The following is a 23,076-nucleotide window of genomic DNA, read 5'->3' as shown; positions in this document are numbered from 1 at the left end:
TCCGACGAAGACCATCGTTGATGTTCCGTTTTCCGGGTTCAACTGCACAGCAAAACTAAGAAGTTTGTTGAGAAGTAGTGCGATATTACAGGAATGGACTCCGGTGATTCCAAAAAAGATGGAGCTAAAACAACTAGAATGAGCACAAGACAGACATCGAAGACAGGTTTGAATTTCTACCCCGCTTAATGTGCATTAAAAACCGAAAGCGATTGACATGCAGTACGTAGGTTATCATCTAAAGCGGATATAACGTTAGCGAGTCAGTAATAGAAAACGAGAAACTTTTATATTTCCTTTCCGATTAAAAATAACAGTAATGTGCAAGGTAACTGCCGATGCTAAGTGTAAAGCTCAACCCAAATGACTTTAGTTAATGTTTGTGTTTACATTCTGGGCTTAACTTACCCGTCAAAAATGAAACAAAAGTCACGAAATATGTCTTTGTACATGACTATTTTCTGTACTTGATCTTTATTATAATTATTTTGATCCTCATAATCTCGCATGCTACTTTTAACTGTCGTTAGCAACTATCGTTATTCGCTTAGTAACGTTAAATTATATATTTTTATAGAAAAACAATAACAAGATGGATATAACGTTACTCTTTTGGGGTGTATTCACTATCTAGAATATCGATAGGATAGTCTGAGCATGAGCTTAACAGCCAACGTTGATTTAACACTTTCATTTTCTTTTTTTATTTGTTGTCAATCGTTGTTTAAGCTATACATTTTGTGACATTTACAAAACAAAACATTAAAAAGCATTATTAAAGTTTAAAATGGACAGTGAGTTATTAATGTTTCTGTGTACTTAATGTAGGTTCATTTGTTCACTTTCTTTTCGACTTGGTCCCTTTATTAATCTGGGGTCGCCACAGTGGAATGAACCGCCAACTTATCCAGCATATTTTTCACACAGCGGATGCCCTTCCAGTTGCAACCCATTACAGGGAAATACCCATACACACACAGACACACACACACACACACACACACACACACACACACTATAGACAGCTTACCCAATTAACCTATAGTGCATGTCTTTGACTTGTGGGGAAAACGGGAACACCCAGAGGAAACCCACGCGAATACGGGGAGAACATGCAGACTCCACACAGAAATGCCAACTGACCCAGCCGGTGCTCGAACCAGGGACTTTCTTGCTAGGCGACAGTGCTACCCACTGCGCCACCACGCCGCCGTTTAATGTAGATTGTTTTAATATATTGTGCCTGTTTCTGCTGATGCTAAAGCACAAATATTTGTTCCTGTTGGCTTTTTTGGCATTAACTATTCAGTTCATCTTCTCTCATAGGTTCATATGTTGCTGACATTCGGCCCCGGCTAAAAAGAGGCCGGAACGCTTTGAAAGATGATGGGGAATCCACGGTGGTCAATGGATCCAATGAGTCCCACAACCTCAAGAATGAGAATGATGGAGGTATATGAATTCAATTTAAAGAAATTTTGTGTTACACAGTGATTTTAAGATGAGTTTGTACTTTTTTTTTTTTTTTTAAACCAACACAGAATCCCCAAATAAGAAACAAAAGATTGAAGAGGATGAAAGTGCAGGAGATGAAAATGAGAAAGGTGATGGACTTAACCACACTGATGTGGAGATGGATGAGAGTGACAATCAAGATGAAGAAATGGATGAGGATGAAGATGCTGAGCAGGACAACGAGACCAAGACGCACTTTCATGGTAAGAAGCATACGATTAATGTCATAGTATTAAATAAAAATTAATAGGTAATTTAGCTGAGCTGTTCTGTTGGTTTCTCAGCCACATCTAGGAAAGAAGCAGCACGTCCTGCACAAGTATGGAGAGAAAATCTGGAAAGTGGGGTTGTACTAGAGAGACGAAGGTCCATTCATGAAAATTATTTGGACCATGATATACACAAACACAACATTCCAAACAGATCCATTACAACATCTCAAGGTTTGTTAAGAAGCTTAATTCTGTCTCAAACAATGTTAAACAGGCATTATTAAAGTTCTTTTGTGACTTCCTCAGCCCTGTCTGGGAGAGAAGAAAGGTTTCCAGCAGTTAGACAAAGGTCCATTCGTGAAAAAACAGACCAAGAGACGCACAGGAGACCCAAAACAGTGAATATAAGATCAGAAACAACTTCTCAAGGTTTGTTATCATTACAAATGAAATACCTTTAATTTTTTTTAATAATGCAAAACACAAATTCATGTTGACTTTTCATTTCAGCTCCTTCAGTTACCAGGGTAACCAGGAGTAAAGTGACTAATCAGTATCCTGTAGTGATCAATGGTAAAAGATTCTTGCTGTAGAATAAAAATCAGTAGAATTAGTTTTTCTTTTTACTGTTTGAGCTATGGGAGTTTCTAAAGTCTTTTTAATCCATTTATTAAAGATGCTCATCATTTTGGTAATCGGAACAGATCTCAATTGCTTATTCCTTCCACCACAAATCAAACAGCACATCACAAAACCACAGGTGAAATATTTAGATTTGTCTCTCACTTTTCTCATGATTTATATAATTTCATTTAAAAAATGCTGCTTAAAAATTCTAACTTGGTACGTTTAGAATAAATTAAGAAAAATGTGCATTATTTTAGAATTTGTAGCTCACAATATTTTACTTTGTGTTTCAGAAAAGAAGCCAGTCTTCTCAAAACCAAGTCCAGTCTCTCCCACTCGAGGTACTCTTTGAGTCTTCTATACATTCTTTATAATTTACAGAGGTCATGAAATGGAAATGATGTTAGAGTTCATAATGCAACACATAAATTGTTTAAAATGAATTAATTCTTTTTATTGAATATCTACATGAGCATCTGCAACATGTTTTTTAATGCACAATGTAATTTAGTACTTTTAAATCTACAGAATGAAAATGATCCTAGCAGACACAGATGCTTTATTTTGTGCTTGAGCTTTTTTGTTTTTTTTTTCCTCTGGCTTAATGTTTCATATCTTGATTGTCAAAACACAACATGCATGTTCTAAACGGTGTTAGCCAAGCACAGTAGCCCCGTAAACAAGTTTGTGTTTATTAGACATCTAAATGTAGATGAAAAAACAAACATCCGTACACATTCATTTACACACACTATGTCCAATTTTGTTTATTCAATTCACCTATACTGCACGTCTTTGTGGGGGTAACCCAGAGGAAACCCACACGAACACAGGGAAAACATACAAACTCCACACAGAAATGCCGACTGATTCATCCGAGACTCGAACCAGTGACCTTATTGCTGTGAGGTGACAGTGCTAACCACTGAGCCATCATGTCTCACCTGAATGAACTTTCCAAAACTAAATTAAAATTGTACAAACTGCATTTCATGACCCTTTTAACAAACAGATTTATTTGGCATGCACTGCGTGTCGTTAATTCAGAATGTCTTGTTTTTCTAGGATGGATGTGGTCTATTTGCAGAGTTCTCATACTTGTTTTGATATTGACTGGACTGCTGGTTTCCGGCTATTTGATCTATCATAAGTTTATTAGTGCCCATTTGCCTCAAACTGATGTGGTTCATTCTGAAACACTGAAGAATTTTGCAGTGGACTTAGCAGGTCTACAGACTGTTTTTCCCAGTCAGCGTTCTGAGTTCTGGAAGAGGAGTGGGAAACATCTGAAGAGTCACCTGCAGACGGTCAAACCCACTGAACCGGTCAGTGTGATTCTGACTGCTGGCCTTCGCGCTGAAAGGACATTAGGTTGTCTTGCTCGACGCTTGGCCACAATGTTCTCTGCTTTCCATAATGCTTCGATCTTAGAAATCAACGGGAACTCCAAAAGCGCTCTGGACAGTGATCAGGTCAAGCTGGAGATTGATGAAGCACTGAAAAAAGCCTTTGAAGGAGATAAACCCGCTGCTGTTGTGCACAATTTTGAGGAGCTCCCGCCTGGATCTACTCTCATATTCTATCGGTATTGTGACCATGAGACTGCAGCTTACAAAAACGTTTTCCTGGTGTTCACTGTGAAGCTTTCGGTGGATGAAATAGACCCGTCGGTCAGTTTGAGCCAAGTGGAGGAAATGGTGCTCGACCATGTGAAACAGAAGTTTATTACCTCAGAAAAATCTACTAAGTTTAATCAAATGGATTTGGATAAACTGAGTGGACTGTGGAGCAGGATTTCTCACCTCGTCCTGCCGGTGGCTGCAGAGGGGAACATTGAACAGGAGGGCTGTGAGGTCTAGCATTTTTTTGAAAATGGTGCGGTTCTAATACTGTAGTTAATGGATGTGCGGACCATATAAATGTACAGAAGGAACTTTATTCCAAAGAGGTTTTTTAAAAAATGTATTTGTTTATAAATGTTTTATATAAATAGTTTTTCTTTATATGTGTGTGTGAGTGATATATGTAATCATATAATAATAATGCAACAGCATTTGGCATACAATATAAACCAGATTTTGAATTAGTTGTACAATTTCTTAAAGGTCAGGAGTCATAAAGACTGAAGTTCGCACTGATTTATTTTTTTAGTTTGGCTTCAGTTTTTTTTATTTGTGTGACTCAAATTATAATTAAAAATCCATTTGTTGTTATGAGTTTTTTTGTCATGCTTTTAGTGTGTTACTTACATTTGTTATTGCAAAACAAACCTGTAAAACCTACAGAGAATGTTATTCCTACAGCAAAAAAAAAGCTAAATCACATTTTAAATAAAATGCTTTACTCCAGAGAGTAAACCGGGTCCCAAAATAAATTATTCTTACATTTTCGTTAAAAATGTCTAACATGGTAGATATAAATTTTAATTGTAGGCTATTTGTTAAGAAGAGAAATAACCAATATTCAGAATGCACCGTGCGGTTCATGGCGAATGAATTCCCGCCTCTTGCCGCAAGATGGCGCACGCGAGTACACCATCAACCGCTGGTCCAGTTTTGGGAAAAGCGTAAACAATAAACAGGTACAAGTTATAATTTATCCCCTCAAAAAGTTTGTAGTTTATTGACTAATGCATTTGACTGATCAATGTATTGAGGCGTGGTTTGTTTAATCAGCATTTGTTGAACTTTTTTTTTTTTAAAGAAAAAGGTTTAACATTATGTAGCATATCTATATGTTAAAATTATGTAAACGATAGTTTTATATGCCTTTAAGCATCTATGTTTAATCGTGGGAATCCTAATAATGTTTCCACGGGGGAAAAATGCGGGGAGTTTATTGTGTTACGCGTTGGAATTTCAGTTTTAGTGAACAGTAAGCTATATTACTGAGACTTAGGCTCTACAGCTTACAGCGCTTATTGAGGACCTGAACGACTTCATGTGCTGCACGTCAAAACAAAACTTTTACAAAAGGTTTTAACATACATTTAATAGTTAAAAACAAATCAAACCTAAGTCAACTCATACAGAGATTGGGTAAGGCCCATATACTGAAAAAAAATGGGTAGGGCCCTGTAAATACAGGCCTTTCAGTTTCTGTTCCATGGAAATGTTATGAAATCCTGCGGGTAAGTAATAAGTGTGGTCCAGGAATAAGATTCAGAGGCAGATAGTGTAAAGTGCTTGATTGTTGTGTGTTGTGTGTACGTTGTGCAAATGGAAAATTTACTTAGTCAAATTTTCTAAATAAATACAATATTAAAAAGGGAAAAAAACAATCTGTTTCTAATAGCTTTAGACCTAAAGGACCTATAATTGAGGCCTTTCTTCATTGTTTTGGGTCCCCTCAATTGCTATAAAATACTAAGAAATATTTAAAATACCAAAAAAGCATAACATGATTTCATTTGAGTTTGAGAGGCTTCCTTAAGGTGTAACAAATTTGTTCTCATCATACATCCCATAATGCAATTACAAAAACAAAAAACAAAAAAATAAGAAATTAAGAATTAATTAGATTAAATATTGTTAAATTTGTGAGGTCACACTTTATTTTGATGGTCTGTTTGTTGAATTTAGGTTACATTGCATCGACATGCCAACTAATTCTCATTAGATTATAAGTAGACTGACTGTTAGGGGTAGGGTTACTGTTAAGGCTGACATGTACTAGCAAAGTTTCTTATAGTCAGTTAAATGTCTGTTGCAGGAGCAGTATCAACAGATATTTAGCAGACAGTCTACTAATACTCAAATGGACCAACAAAATAAAGTGTTACCAGTTGTGAAATTTTAAGAAAACACATGAACAATTTCTCTTAATATTTGTTCTTTTTAACTCAATTGTGTTGCAATCAGTTTTCATGAAACTGTCTTATTAAAGCTGTAAAGTACAGTCTTGTATGATTGTGTTTTGTCAGATTTTCATATACTTGTATATTCAAATCAGCTTTCAATCCTGTGACTCACCGCAAATCTGGTTGGGTTGGCTCATAACTCTTGAATGAAGTCTTTCTTTTTGTAATTAATGAGAAAATTGCTTCTGGCACACTCATTTTAAAAAGCTAGTTTAGAGATAAAAGCAGATGTGTGTGCTTGCTGTAGATCTGTGTAGTATGAATATGGTCATTTAAGTGGAAATTATAGTTTTATTGTTTGAAAAGTTTAAATTAGTTTTAAATGTGTGAAAAACCAAATCAACTTAGCTTTGCGCTCTATTTTGCTAAGCATGAATTGCACAGCAAAGGGCTGGGAAAAGTGGGCGGAGAAGTGAACAGTTGATGGACACACCAGGAAGTTAGAATTGTTTATTCCAGCATGAAATATCAGTGTTCTGTTGATGGACTGATTGACACACGAGGAAGTGTCATGCAAAATATCCTTTGTTTATTTTGTGTTGTATTAGTTCATCATTGTTTTAGTTTTATATTTTAGTGAAAAAGCACTGCAAGACAATCCCAGAAACCAAATGTAATTTTTATTGGCATATCTTTATTTAACACATTGTTTTGTATTTAAATGTCTGCACTTCATTTGAGAGCTTCAGACGTGTTGACACTTTAAACCCAATAGAACCCATAACATTACATGACCTTTTTTACGACAGCAACATTCAAAAACATCATCACTTTTTATTAGGTAGTTTTTTTATTTCAGGATGTATTTTAAAAATCTTTAAAAAGGTTTATCAAAGTACTCCTTTAGTCAGGTCGCAAAAATGATAATAACATAAACATCTATGCATGATTTAACAGATAATTGTAAACAAAACAATATTGGGCATTAAACTGGATCATGTGCAAAGGCTAGGCAGGTCCTTATAAAGTTAAATACACACTAATGTAGTACAGGGTTCCAACTCTAAGCCGCATGTCAAATTCCCTAAAAAGCTTTATTTCCATGACCTATAATAAAAATCGGTGGCTGTTGTGTTGGGCAGTACCTCCATAATTGTGTGATTCCACGATCCCTGAATATAACAAAATTAAGCAAATAGTGCAAAATGTAGAGGAGATTGCAACTTGATTACCATTTTTAAGCAGCCAGGACGCTGTTTAAAATCCTTTCGCACCATCTAGATTGTTTTATCCTATATAACATCATACTTACATTGTCAAATGCATTGTGCAGCGCTGCACTTTTTCCTGACATTATTGTGTGACATTATTGCAATCCACATTTAGCTCAAGCCAATTTGACCAAGTCTATGTTCATTGAATCATTTGCTAAAATTTGAAACGTTAATATGCTCTTGTTGAAGATACTTTAAAGCACTGTTTATTTTCATTCTATAAGTTAAGAGGTAAACATTTTCTCTTTTTGCATCTCTTAGTGTATGCTTTTTATAAATAAAGAGAACAGTGGTTCTTGAGGTAAACAAAGTAGTGAAAAACTAAGTATTTAATACGAAATTTGTATAGTTTTAACAGTTAAACAACACAAGAAATAAAACAATAATACAAAATAATTTTAGGAAGTGCTATTCTAAATCTAATCTAATCATGCAAAATCTAGTCGGGACTGGTTGAGCACTGAGCAGACATAAAGAGCCACAGACAGTGTTTTAACAGGTACACCCTTATGACGGCATTGGAATGCCAGTCGACAATTTGGAAAAGATATAAAAAAAATAGCCTAACCATAACAGTAGTCAAAACAAGTAAAACAATGTGATAGAACAGTTTGATAAAAGGTAAGATTTCAAATGCAAGCAAATATCCCTGATATTCCATGACAAAAATATATATAAAATTCCCTGACTGCTAATGTCTGGAATATGCCTCATATTCCATGACATTCCACAAATCCCATCACCCGTGGGAACCCAGGTAGAAACACACTAAAATCTTGAAACTGTTCTGCAAACATCTGCCAAGCAAAGAATCTTGCAGAAGTTCTTTTGACAGTTTTACATTACATGTGAAGACACTCCGGCAATAAGTGCAACTGTAATCATGATATAAAACACTAAGCAAATGACAAACATGAACCTCCATGAGAGTTTCTGCGGATAAAAAAGAAGAATGATATAAGGTGTAGCATTTAAAGCATTTATCTCAACATTCTGAAGTGTGAATGAATACTTTAGTTTTTAACACAGAACAATAAATGCTTTCAAACATATCGCCAGCAGTCATTGTATTAATTCTGTTTTGCCTTATTTGTTTTTATACATTTTATTGCCTCAATTTATTGTCAATTCACTTATGGGCCAGACGGAATCTGCGGACGTTTTTTGCTATTTTTGCAGAGAATTTTGGTAAAAATCAGCGGATTTCTGCGGAATTATTTTGGGAGTATCCAGCGGAGTATCATAACTTACACTTTAATATATTAAATAAAAAGTAATAAATTACTGAATAAAAACGGAATAAATTCCAATTTACACATTTACTCAACTAAATAAGCAGAATTTATAATGGGCTACAAAACTGCGGAAAATCTGCGGAATTCTGTGCGCGCAGATTTTGTGTGGGCCTACTTATGACTCATTTTTACTGAGCGGTAAGGTTCAGTACAGCACAGTACACTTTGTGTCCAATTTCCATTGTGTCCATTTGGATTGTCAGAAGCACTAAAATAGTACTCGTAAGTGTACCCAGCACAACAGTCAGCACCAAAAGACTCGCTGCTGAGCGCTGTTGGTTTACAGAAAATCGTCTCTTATGCGTGTAAAAAGTCAGAGGAACAACAACACTGTAATACACAACCAAGACATGACACTAAAGTAGAACAATCATGAAACAAAGCTTGAAGCAAGCTTGGCATCTTGTGATAAAAAGCCACATGCCTAGAAGCAAGAACAGAATCTGCTGTTGCTGTTTGTGGCGACTTTTACATGTCATGCTAAACATGTGGAAACCATGAGGTGTGCCACATCCTCTTTCTATTTGCATGAGTTAAGTGGTTGGCGCTGTTGCCTCACAGCAAGAAGGTTACCGGTTTGAGTTCCGGCTGGGCCAGTTGGCATTTCTGTGTGGAGTTTGCATGTTCTCCCCATGTTCGCGTGGGGTTCCTCCAGGGTGTTCAGATTTCCCCCACAGTCTAAAGACATGCGCTACAGGTGAATTGGGTAAACAATATTGGCTGTACTGTATGAGTGTGTGAGAATGTGAGAGTGTATGGATGTTTCTCAGTACTGGGCTGGAAGGACATCTGCTGCGTAAAACTAAACCTGAATAGTTGGCGGTTCATTCCGCTGTGGCCACCCCTGATAAAAAGGGACTAAGACGAAGGAATGAATGAATAAGTGCGCCATAGATTTGTAAGAAAGAATGACGTCAATCTCTACATTCTGTTGTACACTGCGATCACGCCTACGAAATAATAGTACTGTTGGTCGTGGAAAGTAATGCATGCCAGATTAGGGTGACCAGTACCAAACCGTATATCTGTAATAAACCGTGCCACTCAGTGGAATTGAGGCCTTATCTTTTATAAAAGGTTTCTGCTAAAAATATGAACTGATGTTCTACTGAAGGAAAAAATAGCACAGCTTGAGGGAGAGTAAATGAACACCATTTTTGGGGGGGACTATCCCTTTAAGCAGATTGACTGAAACTGGAATGACTATATGTATAAAAATAAGTGAGACAGATGTAAAGTTCACATACCCTGTGTTTCAGAGCAGTAATATTTTCTGTAAAACACAAATACAATATAACAAGTCAATCTAATATTTTTTTCAAAACAGACAGACAACAGAATGACAATCTAAAAAGTCTTTGTTTGCGTCTGAATTTCATACATGCCTCAAGCAAGTTGAAGTATATAAGTATACTTACTTCTTTCTGCCTTGCGCTTTTCCATCTGCTGAAAGCAAACTGCTCCCAGGTAAAGGATGAACTCCAAAAAAACATAAACTCCCATTAAGATTGGCATCCAGCGCTCTTGAAACCACCATAACCCATAAAATATTGAGACGGCTACAGTTAGAAAAAAGAAGATTAAAAAAACATAATTAGTTTAACCTGAGCTTTGAAGAGGTTTTACACCTATGTTAATTTTAGAAAATTAGGTCACTTGATTAACATTTGTCATGAAATAACAAGAAAATGAAAGGGTGATTATGTGGAAAAAACTTACATGTAATGATTGTATTTAGTAGGTCAACTGTTATGAGAGAACCAATCCAACACGTTCTTCTGTAAGATAAAGATTTTTAAACATTAAATTCAAAATACCGCAGTTTTTATATGCAAGAGTTTAAATTCTTTCAAACCATAGACTGTAAAGAAACTATGGTATGTCATTATGTGTCAAGATGTGTTTTTGTCTATTCAAAACAGATCTTAACAGAGTCTGAACCTTTACTTTAAAGGACATTCATTTCTTAACAATTTCTTGAATGCATATGTAATGCAATTCTTGTGTGTTTTTACATAATAATGTTCATTTTTAGAAAAAACACCAATAATTTTATTTAAAGGACTATTCTAAGTTAAGTTTATTCATAAGCTAATTTCGAGAGGAGCACGTGATTATGATTGAACACGGCTGGTTCTACATTAGCATGCATGATCCACCAATCAGGCCATTCCTAACCCACTATAAAGAGCCAGGGTTTTTCCACTACAGTCATCTTCGATTTGAAGAATCCCCCCTTCCACCCCTACCTTTTCACCTCTTCCTCCATAGGGCAGCACGGTGGCCCAGTGACTAGCACTGTCGCCTCACAGCAAGAATGTCACCGGTTCTAGTCCTTTAACAGGCCGATCTACCTGAGCTCAAGGCTCCCCTCTCTTCCTCCAAACCGGAGGGAGCCCAGGGCTCAAGAACCTTCGAGCTCAGGGCTCTCTCCCGGGACAGCATGCCAAACTTGCTTATAATCAATCATCAGCTAAGTGTGAACTCTTGAAAATGGTATTTTAGAGATTATTTACCTATTGTTTAGAACATCAAGCTTTAGAAACACCTTTTGTATTAATATAATTTTAATATCAATATATATTTTTAAATGTCTATACCAAACAAATGTCTCATGAGTATCGATGTACGGATACTACAGTCCCTATATTTAGAAATTCTCTTGTTCTTACTAAATGCTTGAGATTACTGTATGAATGAGACTATGGGTCAGATTTACTAACAACTTGTCGACAAAAGAGTTCACACTTAGCTGATAATCAAAACGTATTTGGCATGCTGTCCCGGGAGAGAGCCCTCAGCTCGTAATATCGTCGAGCCTGGGGCTCCCTCCTGTTATAAGGGCGAGCGGGGAGTTTGAGCTCAGGTAGGTCTCGAGAACTCCCCTGCTTGTCGCAGTGAGAAGTGTAAACTAAGGTTGCATTGGGTGATAATTTGTTTTACTGGATTGGCTATGGTTTATGTTTTTGGACGGTGGGAGGAAACCAGGGAACCTGGGGGAAACCCACGCGAACACGGGGAGAACATGTAAACTCCGCACAGAAACACCAACCGGCCCGATAGGTTGGACCAGCGGTATTCTTGTGGTGAGGCAACAGTGCTAGACACTGGGCCACCGTGTCGCCCTATCAGAAAAAGGGGGAGGATGTAGGGGTGGAAAGGGGGGGGAGCTTCAAGGCGAAGATAACTGGAGTGAAAAACTCAGATTATTTATAATGCTTCTGTAATCATCTAAAAGGGCAGATTACAGAGCTAATAAGGAGCCAGCCGTGTTGATCATAAGCACGTGATAATCTCGAAATTAGTTTATGAATAAACCACACTTAATGTTAAAAAAGCTACTGTCAGGATTTGCTAAAGGCATTAACTGAAAAAGTCGTTCTTCCATTTAAACTTGTCTTTAGTTCACTTGCAGAACAATCTCATCTGCAATTTTATAGGATTTTGGTCTCATGTTGATTTGTCCTGTTTTGTAATTCTGGCCCTATTAGTCACAGAGCCAGAACAGTAAAAATGCATTACAAATTTGCTTTAATCAATGATGAGTAAACTTCAGTCTGGTGAAAAAAGCAGAAAAAAACCTGTTTGGAAACAGTTGTCATTATGGTATGTTCACATTATATTAGTGCTGATATGTAAAGTTAACACTCACAATTCATCACTTGGTCCGCGGTAAAAGAAAACTATGATGGTGTGCATCAGGCCTGTAACCATTGCAGTCACTATCAAAGCAGCAAACTCAGTCTGCAAACCAGCATCCTTACATTCATGCTGTCACAAACATTTACAGACACAACAAAGAGGATCAAATTAGATTTCAATTTCCTCCTTTGCTTCTGCTTTCCACTCAACCACATATTCATTTTGAAGAAAGATAGTAAACTGAAAAAAATCCTTACATGAACTGCTTTTATTAGTACAAGGACAGTAGCAACAAATTTTAATGCTACTTCAATGATAGATGCAATCTTGGTGGGCTGCGAGGAGACACACAATGTATATATTTGTTATTTACATTATGAATTCAATTAATTATGAAGGCATAGTTTACCCTAAACTGAACATTCTGTCATCATTTACTCACTCTTCACTTGTCACAAACCAGTTTGAGTTTATTTTTTTCTGCTGAACACAAAAGACGTCTGAAAACTGGTGACAATTAACTTCCATAGTGTTTGTTTTCCTGCTATGGAGGTCAATAGTTACCAGTTTCTAACATTTTTCAAAAAATCTCCTTTTGTGTTTAACAGAAAAAAATAACCTCATAAAGGTTTGTGACCACCTAAAGGTTGCTGATTATTACTTATAATGAAAATACAATAGTTTAGAAATAGTCATTGCGCATAGTGTGTTGTTGGACACACTTACCATCTTTGAAACTGGTTTGATGATCATGAGCAGAGAAGAGCCTCCAAGAAAACAAAGTCTGCTTAATAACAACAGTACCACACAACTTCTCTGGTGTGAACAGACAGACAGGCACAGACATGTACAAATATGCACACAAAAGTAAAACAACATGTATAGATTGTCAAATATTCGTGTTATGATAACTACAACATGAAGATTAGCAGATCAAAATGAATATGCAACATTCTGATTCATTTATTAGCAAGCATATATATATATTCCACATACCATATACTTCACACACTGAGCCAGTGGTGATGGCGTGCCTATAAGTAAAAGAAAACAGATAACAAGTGTTAAGGTCATAGTACAATGAATCTGAAATTTCCATCCCAAATTTTTACAGTACAAGTGAAAGCCCAAATCCAGAATGCTGTCACTCATTTATAACAAAGTGTGTAAAATAAATTCAGAATGTGGTGGATAGCTCCACTGCATTAGACTACTGTATGCTGATTTCAGTGCCTGCTGCGCATATGTTTGGTGTGTGTTTGTGTGTCCATAACTTGCAGGTGCAAGAATATTTATTATTAAAAAATCTATCAAACTTTTTTTTTTAATCTGTGGTTCCACAGAAAACCTTTAACTTAACATGAAAATTGTGTTGTTAATTACTCATCCTCATGTCATTCCAAAACCCCCTGAGGGACATTTATTTATCTTTAGATTACAAGATATATAAATATATTTTAATTAAAAATATTTTAAGATATTTTAATTGAAATAAGCTCACTTATCCTCCATAGACAGCAAGGTTCCCGACAAGGTTTATTGTTGAACTAACACTTTTAACAAGTTCTTTACTGAGTTTCCTCTAGATTTTGTTTGGATACCAAGCAAATTCTTTTGTGACTCTATCTGGTATTTAGGGTTACATCTGATTTATCTGCTGTCCGCATGAAGACAATAGGTACACAATTTGTTTTTACATCATTATAGTGGTTTAATTGCAAATCACTTTTGCTGCTGTAGAGGTTAGATACGGTTAAGATTTAGACTAAATGGTTAGCTTTATCAGTGGATGAAGGTTTAGGATTAGGTTACCGTTTGTAACAAATGGTTAAATTTACAAGAAACTGATGGACAACAGCAAACAAAAGCAACAGTCTAGAAAATGAAACAGGTGTCCGTTTCTACCCAGGTTTGAGATTATTTTTTAGAAAATTTAAAGCAAATTTATCTACTTGTGTTCATCACTCATGGCAACTTGGGTTACATGGCTAACCTGCTCCAGAGCAAGTGTTATTCAGGTTTAGAGATTAAAAATTTAAGTCATAAGCAAAGTGACATACATTGATGCAATAAAACCACTTTTCCTGTGAAAGGTATAGCAACAACATTGCCCATCCTTTCCGGATACATCTTTGTTATCCAAATTAAAATTATTTACAAGTCATGCCACTTATTTGGCTGCTACATGGATTGTTAATTAAAATGAGAATTTACATTTAAATTGATTTAATAATTAACCCATAAAAAGCTTAAAGTACAAAGCTTATGCTTTTCTTTTGTGGACCTCTAAAATGATTAGATCCAGTTGATTTATTTTTTTGAATGAGTTTAACATTATTTTATCTGCCTTCTCTAAGTCTTGCTTAAGAAATGCTAAACAGAGAAGTGAATTGCCCCAGTTCTCTTGCCTGACGTGAATTAATCTAATTCTCTCAAACATTCATTTTGAGTGTTGTGACTTCTGCAAAACTTGATCTGAAGTTGAATAAGCTCTTTTTTTTATCTGTACTCTAAACCCATTTTTTAACTCAGAATTTGTTCAGTGAGCTACATGCAACATGCCTTTGATCAACTGGTAGACAGGAAGTAAAACTCAGAAAAGGGAACACATAAACCTAATCTCAAGCATAAATAATACAACACATGTATTAGTGCAACAGGGGATATCAAAGATTACCAAACAGGACCCATAGCTATATTAGTTTACAAAATAAGACACATGATAGCATGAACACCACAATAGAACAGATGCATCATGACATGACACGACACACAGGTCTTGTTGTATGATGCTAGCTGAACAAACTCGTGAGTTTTAGAAACTGGCTTTATGCAACAGGTCTCTGTAGCTTGTGACTCTACATTTGATGTTGTAAGCAGCATGGTTCTGCTTGTATCTAAAGTCTGAGGAATGCTGAACAGTTCACAAAGCAACCTCATTTACACTAATGTTTGGATGGCTATGCCTCTGAAACAAGTATTTATACAAAATAAGTTATATTTGACTGTTATTTTTAATGTTTTTGTATCTGTTGGTATATACATGCATATCTATATTTCAGCAGATCAAAAGGAGTCCAGATATCTGAAGAGCAGGTTCAGATGTAGGTTCCAGAGATCTGGGCATGGGTGCCTTATCCCTAAGAAAGAAGGGCTCACCTCTTTGGCACAACAGTACCTGGGTTTCTGAATTCACACTCCTCGCGACGGCCCCTCCCTGGTGTATGCCTCTCTGACAAGAGGTCTTTTCTCAGGGGAATACGACAGGGAGGGGCCGTCGCGAGGAGTGTGAGTTTGGAATCCCAGGTCCAGTTTGGCCACAGAGGCGCAGCTAACAAGACCTTCTCCTCATCTTTTCTAACCTGCACAGGGTCTGTGCAAGTAGACCCACTGAGTAGGCTCTTCAGAAGAGTAGGCTCTTCTGTAAGGCGCGCTGTCATAGAGATTGAGTTCAACTTTATCGCGAGATAGGAGACGCTCTGCACAGGGGAGAGCTTGCTCCACTCTCAATTGACCCAAAGCCCCAAATGGTCGAGGAGGCGGCGCACCATCTCCCTGTGCATAATCAATTGATCAGAGGATGAAGCCAGTATAAGCCAGTCGTCGAGATAATTAAGTATGCGTATGCCCATGAGCCAAGGAGGTGCTAGAGCACCCTCCGCGAGCTTGGTTAAAACCCACGGAGATAAGGAAAGCCCACAGGGAAGGTTTTTGTACTGCCATGCTCGACCTTCGAATACAAACCAGAGAAAAGGATGTAGAGGGATGGAGACATGAAAGTATGTGTCCTTCAGTTCCATAGATGCAAACCATACCCTCAATGGTGTCATCAGAATGATCGCTGACGTGCCAGCGGAGGGGCAGCTTGGGAGGGAATTGCTCACCCTGGAAAGCGAAGCATCTCGGGGAAGAGCTGAAAATAAGAGATTGTCTCTTATCTTCCTACCTGGATCCTGCGATGAGGCTGGAGGAGTGGGAGGAAGGAAACCGTCCTCTTGCAAGCTGAAAGGTGGAGTATCCCAGAGTTGCAAGACTTGGATTTGTGCGCCCGGAGAGAGAGGAAACTGCTTTTTTATTTACAATTTAGTTACTGCTGGCCTTGGCGATGTTAAACTACGAAGATACGGTTTTGTCGAAGGGCGTGTCTGTGGCGGCCTCACAAACTTTGTGTTTCTCGACGAAACGGGAAGTTGTTATAACTCAGGCATGCATTGTCTGATCTGCCTCAAAATCCACACATTTGATAAGAGTCCTTACCTAAACAGCTTTACATGCCAATATCCAATTACAGTTATAGGGCCACCTGCTGGCAACAGGAAATGACATGTTTTACACTGTAACAAACTCCTCCCACAAATTTTATCGTATCAGCTACAAATTTGGGTGGTGCTGTTTGAAAACTCTAGCGTTGATATATTGTGAAGATCTAGAGTTTTCACTAAGGGCGTGTCCGTGGCAGCCTGATAAACCTCAGTGTTTTGCCATGGAAGAGAAAGTATTTATAATAACTCAACAACACAATGTCTGATTTGCCTGAAACTAAAATTCCTCACCTGAAGACATCTATATGCCAATATTGAGACAAAGTTTTTGTGCCGCATGCTGACAGGAAGAAGTTTGGCATAAATTTGTGATTTTCTCAGGTTTTTTATTTATTTATTAGCTTAAACTATTATTGTCCTCTGTTTTCTGTCATCCTAAGGCCACTGTGCAGCGCTAAGCCCGGGTGCGAGGTCACTTTCATTTCTGCTTGCAGCTTCAATTGTACTTGTTCTTTTTCTTGCTAGTAAAGCATTCAGATTTTCATTCAGAAAGGCAGCTATGTAAATGGGTGCTTTCACACCTACACTTTTGTTTCGGAACGTATCTCGTTTGCCCAGTTAGCGCGGTTCGATTGGCATATGTGAACAGGGCAATCGCGCTCTGTTCCGCGCCAAAGTAATCGCTCCGAGATCGCTTGAATGAGGTGGTCTCGGCTCGATTGAAACGAACCCTGGAGCGGTTCGATTGCAGTGAGAAAGCGATCTGATCCGAGCGCGGTTATATCACAGTGTTTTATGCATATGTAATAGGCTTACGGCTATATGAAGAGAGAATTATGAGTAGGGCGGGAAGACCATTTTTTTAACCCCTTAAAATAGTCCTTTCCTTAATCAGGCAAAAATATCAGTTTATGGATATCAATCCTAGACTGGATTTCATTTTAGATGGTGTTTATATAAATTTAAAATACTTTGAGTCTAGCCATATTGTTACCTTTAGAGCGCTTTCTTTTTAAATAATTATATTTCCCACTGTTAGAAATTCCACTCATCATATAGTAACCACACGTCAAGACATGCTCAGATACAAGACATTTTTCATTTGTTAATCACATTTTTTTAAAGTACTAGTTACTTATGCATCTAAATGCAAGCCTTTGTTGATTTTAAAACACCTTTTCATAACTAGTAAGAGAGGCTTAAAACCTGACACTTAAAAGCAGACTTGTGCACTTCATAATGCATTTACTAATACAGATATTGAAGTTTCAGTGTGTGTGTGTATACCCTGCAGCAGCTCAGAGGATATAACTGATAATGGAGGGTTCGTAAATGAGAGAATTATTATTATTTTTTAGGTGAACTACGCCTTCATTGTATTTATTTGCTTCTTTTGCTGCTCTAGGCAATATTGAGGTTTTTCTCACATAATGCAGTTGTTGTAAATGTTGCAGGCCTAGTTGTTGTGATGGCTGAAGACCTACTTGTTACAGTTGCTGTTGTGGTTGTGGGCCCAGTTGGTGTAGTGGTTGTAGGTCTAGTTGTTGTAGTGGTTGTGGGTCTAGTTGTTGTAGTGGTTGCGGGTCTAGTTGTTGTAGTGGTTGTGGGTCTAGTTGTTGTAGTGGTTGCGGGTCTAATTGTTGTAGTGGTTGGTGTTGTTGTCGTCGGGAGTATGACTGCTTTCTTTAGCCAAAATGTACCGTAATCTTTAATGAAAACAGATCTGAAAAGTAAATCAGATATCATGTTTACAAACGATCAACATAAAAGGCAATAGTTTGTATTTTTTACTTAAGTGGTGTAATTGTTTTATGTGTAGCCTTTTGTTTTTATTTGTTAAGTAACTTTCTGTGTTGTGATGTGTAGTTGGTGCAAACAGTGTGGTGTTATTGTTGTACTGTTTTTGTAGTATTTGTTGTTGTTTTAATAATTGATTGCATTTTGATGTCAATAGTGGCAAATGAGTTTCCCCTCACAGGGATTAATAAAGATCTCTACTACAGTAAAACCATGAAATATTTTTCTTTTTTCTTTTCTTTTCTTTTACTCAGCAAAGCTTTCTTACCTGAAGAAAAAATGTCCAGTTGTTTGAGGCGTCCAGTTCACTTGGACTGAATTTTTATCTGTGTTATCCGGTTGAGCCACAGCCTGGCCCTAATGAGAAACACCTGATGTTAGTTTCTAGAATTTATATCTTTAATAAATTTATAATTTATTTTATAGAATTTATAACATTTACAATTGCTCTAAGAAGTCTGTATAAAAGTGTGTGTGTGTGTGTGTGTGTGTGTGTGTGTGTGTGTGTGTGTATGTGCATGCGTGTGTGTGTGCATGTATCTGTGTGCAGAGGCAAACTAGAAGACAATTTTAGGCTGGGAAATCACACACATTTTTTCCCCTTCATTCTGTCCCTCCCTCCCTGGCTGAATCTGATGTGTGTCAACTAGCACTACTTAATATTTCATTTGACAAAGTAAAAAAGTTTGAAACCTCATAAACCGGGAGACATCATTTTCTAAAAATGTGTTTTATAATTACTATAAGACAAAAATCGTAACATTTGATTGCATTTCATATTCCTGTTTTCATTACAGCTCTAGTCCTCTGCTGCCTTCCAAAGTATTTAATGTGAACATCTTATCTGTCTGCTAAAATAGTGTGATGATAGTAGGGGAGCTCTTGCATATATAACTTCTTGCAGATTTTAGCGCTAAAAGGTGAGAAAAATACAGCAGGCCTATTTGGATTTGAACAACTGACCTGCACTTAAACAACTGACCAGCAACATTTCACTTCTGTTTTTTCTTAAAATGCTTTTTTATGTGCCCTTTACTTTTCCGGGTGCAACAGTTTCCTCCACAGTAAGAAGATCTGCGGTATAGGTGAATTGGATGAACTAAATTGGCTGTATTGTATGTGGGCGTGCATGTGTGTGAATGAGGGTGTGTATGGGTGTTTCCCAGTACTGGGTTGCAGCTAGGGTTTCCTTGGTCAAAAAACATATGTCAGGGTAGTTGATGGTTCATTCCACTGTGGCGAGTGGCAACCCCTGATAATCAGGGTCTCAGCTAAAGGAAAATGGATTATTATTATTATATTTTTTTAAAATCTAGCTGCAGCAGTCCAAATCAGATGCCAGGTCACTGGGAATCTTACCAGTGCTCCTGATGGCCAGTTCGCCCCTGTGCTCACCTATTTCGGTGTGTGTGTGTGTGTGTGTGTGTGTATGTGTGTGCAGCAGCACTCACGCCACATATGAGCAAACTCTTCGTCGGGTCAAGCACACTAAACACACCAGCAGGTAGACATTTATCACACTGTCGAGCATCCAGCATAAAGCCCATAAATGAACCAGAAGAAGTCGAGAGTGTCACTGTGGAAAATTTATACATTTTGCTGTCTAGTTTGAAAAGACAACTTGTTTACACAACCTAATCATTACACCAACACTTTTTTTCTGTAGCTTATTGTAGAGCATTACACTAGCAATGAAAGCAAGAATTGATAAAGGATGCCTTTGGCAAGACATTTAGACTTTTATGCATTCTCAATATATGTATTCTTGATTTCAACAGTCCATTTGTAGCTATCATCAATTAAATTGATCATCAATTAAAATTAAATAGCTGATATCAAATATTTAAGCATTAATGTCAAAAATGTGATTCTTGATAGAAATTCCTGATATCTACCTTTTAATTTTTATTATCAGTAATTGTATTTTCACTAGAATGTCACCATAGACTGTCATTTAAATTTAACTGCTAATATCAAGAACAGATTTCTTACTAATGTGATATCAACAATGAAATGAAAAATTATACTGCTGATATCAGAAATGAAATGATTAATATCTGGAATTAAATCTACAACTGAACTGCTACTAGTTAAAATGGTTGAAATTAAAATTTAAAAAAATACTGTCATTACTGACAGTAACAAATATGATTGTTACCAGTGAAATCAGTAAGTTTAGATATTAGAAATTACTCTCCTAAATGCTGATATCAGAAATACATTTTTAGATATAAGAAATAACAAATGTAACATGCTGAAATATAATTCTAGATATCAAGAATTAACATTTCAACTAGTGACAAAATTGTCGATAACAATAATTAAATTCACTCAAGTTTGAGTGTAAATACTTCTTGATATCAGTTAAATGCATATCAATATTTTATACATTTGTAGTTCATTCTATCTGAAATACATTTCTGAAATAATTATGATATCTAAAATATATCTTTCTTGATAGTATTCATAATATCGACATTAACACTGTCACTACTAACTTTCAAAATCTTGATATCAAAAATAAACATTTTTACTTGTTTCAATTATTGAATCCATATTAAGATAGACTTTTGCACTAGTACCACATAAAAATGGATATCAAAAATAAAGCCTTTTACTAGTAACAATTGTGCTTCTGATGTGGAGAATTGGATTTTTTGCAAGAAATCAATTCTTGAAATCAACAATTAAATTTGACATTTAACTAGATAAAATACAATTATCAAAAACTGTCATTCTTACTAGTTGAAATTCAGTTCCTGATATCAACAATTTACATTTAACTAGTAAAATTGAATTGTTAATACCAAGAATTAACATAAGACCTACTAGTGGAAATGCAACTCCTAAATGCAACAATAGTTCCTCATATAAACAATTTAATTCTTTATATCAAGAATTCATACCCTGTTAAGCAATAAAAATTGCTTAACAGGATAAATGTAGAACAAAAACGTGCGTGCCGGCCCAACTTACAAATTTAAAGAAAGAGACTCTACCTGTAATGCTCCTTCCCACTTGTGAACTGTCCACGGTCACATTATCTGGATCGACAGTGAAAGGATTTGAATCTTGTCCCTGCGGTTCTGTGCCATGATCTATATCCATATTTTGACACTGGAAGATCAATAAACTTCCATCACTGTAACAGCAGCTAAACTTCAGCATGTTAAATCCAAATATCAGCAAAAGGAGAGCGCGCACAGCAGACATCTGAAACAGACCAAAAAAATCACGATGAGAATAATCATAAACCAAAAGCAAATAAATTCCTGTAGCAAAGTATACACACGCAGATTCTTGCATCAATTTTAGTTATAATAAGATATGACATTACCTTGATATACAGCTTTGTTGAATAAAGCTAAGAGAGCATATGTAAAAGACTTTCTCATTGTCAGTCGTCAGCGCTATAAACTGAAGCTCACTGTTCTGCTCAACCCACTTTTATTGCCAAATTACGCGTTTAATGCCCTCTTTTGGCCAATTCAGGTATTTCGATTTAAGTGGAGAAAAGTGGTCTGATTAGAGGAGCTCTGTATTGAGATGTTTATGTATAGGCCTAATAAAAAAAATGTAATAAACAACAAATAAACAAACATACATACATATAGATCCCTTCAAATGAAAAACTTCACACTGTTCTGCCAGAATAAAAGTCATGCATGGCGACACTTTATTGTTTTAGTTTAGTAACAAGAATTGAGTCTATAAAATAATAATGTGAGTTTAGTAGGTCAAAGTCTACTAATATGTACACTCTAGGTAGGCTACTTAAGTGTTTACACTATTTACCATTTAGATTTATGAGAATTGATTAAAACTTGCAAAATGTCAGATGTTTGAGTTTGTGTTCATCATCAGCACAACAACACGAGAGAACCAGAATTCAAAACACAATAATTTTAGCCATAATAGTGTTATTTGCAATCTTTTAAAGCATGAAATAATTGACATTTGTTCTGTGAATACAAACTGGTTGTCAGTGCTTAATGGTATAAAAGCTGTACATTAAAGAAAATAATCAGGGCTCACTGCGTCAAAATGAACATCCCTGGAAAAATATGGAAAAAACATTCAACATTCTCATTCAATCATAGCTCATTCAAGTATCAACATTCAAACCTACTTGAAACTCAATAAACATGTGTTGTGTTTAGGAACAGCCCTTAAATAGTGTTCTGTACTGTATGTTAATAGTTTAAATTTACTTTTCTTTTTGCACAACAGTCACACATGTATCACATTTTACTATTGCCTTATTCCAAAAATAATTCAGATCATTTTTCTACCCAAAATTAGTTTGAAAGCAGTTTGTTTGAAAAATTAGCAAATTTATTGTAAATAACAAATGAAGACAGATAGCGCTACGTCATTTTCAAAATACCCAGCAGCAGCTACTTCATTTACCCAAACAGAATGAAAATTTGGAATAACGAATTGATTACTGTTAAAGGAAAGAGTTTATATTTGGTTGAAACATGGGTTGCTATATGAAAGTGATTTGTTTGATTCATCTTTAAGGATCTATTCATATAAATCATTTTTATCAAAATTCAAATTTCCTGGTAAATGTAAAGAGTTTTCGACAGTGATCAAAGCTATTCCCTTGGGACTAATTAATTTAATGTGCAGTCATTTGACCTATTATAA

General features: G+C 36.3%; 2 protein-coding genes across 3 annotated transcripts; one reads left to right on the top strand and one right to left on the bottom strand.

Annotated features, from left to right (window-relative positions):
- The first annotated feature begins 19 nt into the window (after positions 1-19).
- Positions 20-4,570, top strand: si:dkeyp-82a1.6. The gene is made up of 9 exons (XM_087264552.1): positions 20-166; positions 1,327-1,452; positions 1,542-1,718; positions 1,800-1,958; positions 2,034-2,156; positions 2,238-2,300; positions 2,404-2,487; positions 2,648-2,695; positions 3,420-4,570. The coding sequence occupies exons 1-9, from the start codon at positions 94-96 to the stop codon at positions 4,211-4,213; spliced, it is 1,647 nt and encodes a 548-aa protein (XP_087120678.1). The 5' UTR covers positions 20-93; the 3' UTR covers positions 4,214-4,570.
- A 2,244-nt stretch (positions 4,571-6,814) lies between these two features.
- On the bottom strand, positions 6,815-21,842 carry LOC108179096 (uncharacterized). 2 transcript variants are annotated; one of them, XM_087264559.1, is made up of 13 exons: positions 21,761-21,842; positions 21,423-21,636; positions 19,875-19,999; positions 18,692-18,780; positions 18,111-18,349; positions 13,361-13,398; positions 13,091-13,180; positions 12,622-12,699; positions 12,375-12,493; positions 10,442-10,500; positions 10,141-10,281; positions 9,970-9,995; positions 6,815-8,360 (listed from the first exon to the last, which is right to left on the bottom strand). In XM_087264559.1, the coding sequence occupies exons 2-13, from the start codon at positions 21,634-21,636 to the stop codon at positions 8,265-8,267; spliced, it is 1,314 nt and encodes a 437-aa protein (XP_087120685.1). In that variant the 5' UTR covers positions 21,761-21,842; the 3' UTR covers positions 6,815-8,264. The 2 variants fall into 2 exon arrangements, 1 of the variants encoding a protein (XP_087120685.1); XR_015497818.1 differs by lacking the exon at positions 18,111-18,349.
- Between the last annotated feature and the right edge of the window lie 1,234 nt (positions 21,843-23,076).

This window comes from Danio rerio, chromosome 8 (assembly GCF_052040795.2).
Source record: "Danio rerio strain M-AB ecotype USA chromosome 8, GRCz13ab, whole genome shotgun sequence".
Lineage (NCBI taxonomy): Eukaryota > Metazoa > Chordata > Actinopteri > Cypriniformes > Danionidae > Danio > Danio rerio.
This window is presented reverse-complemented; position numbering and strand designations above follow the sequence as displayed.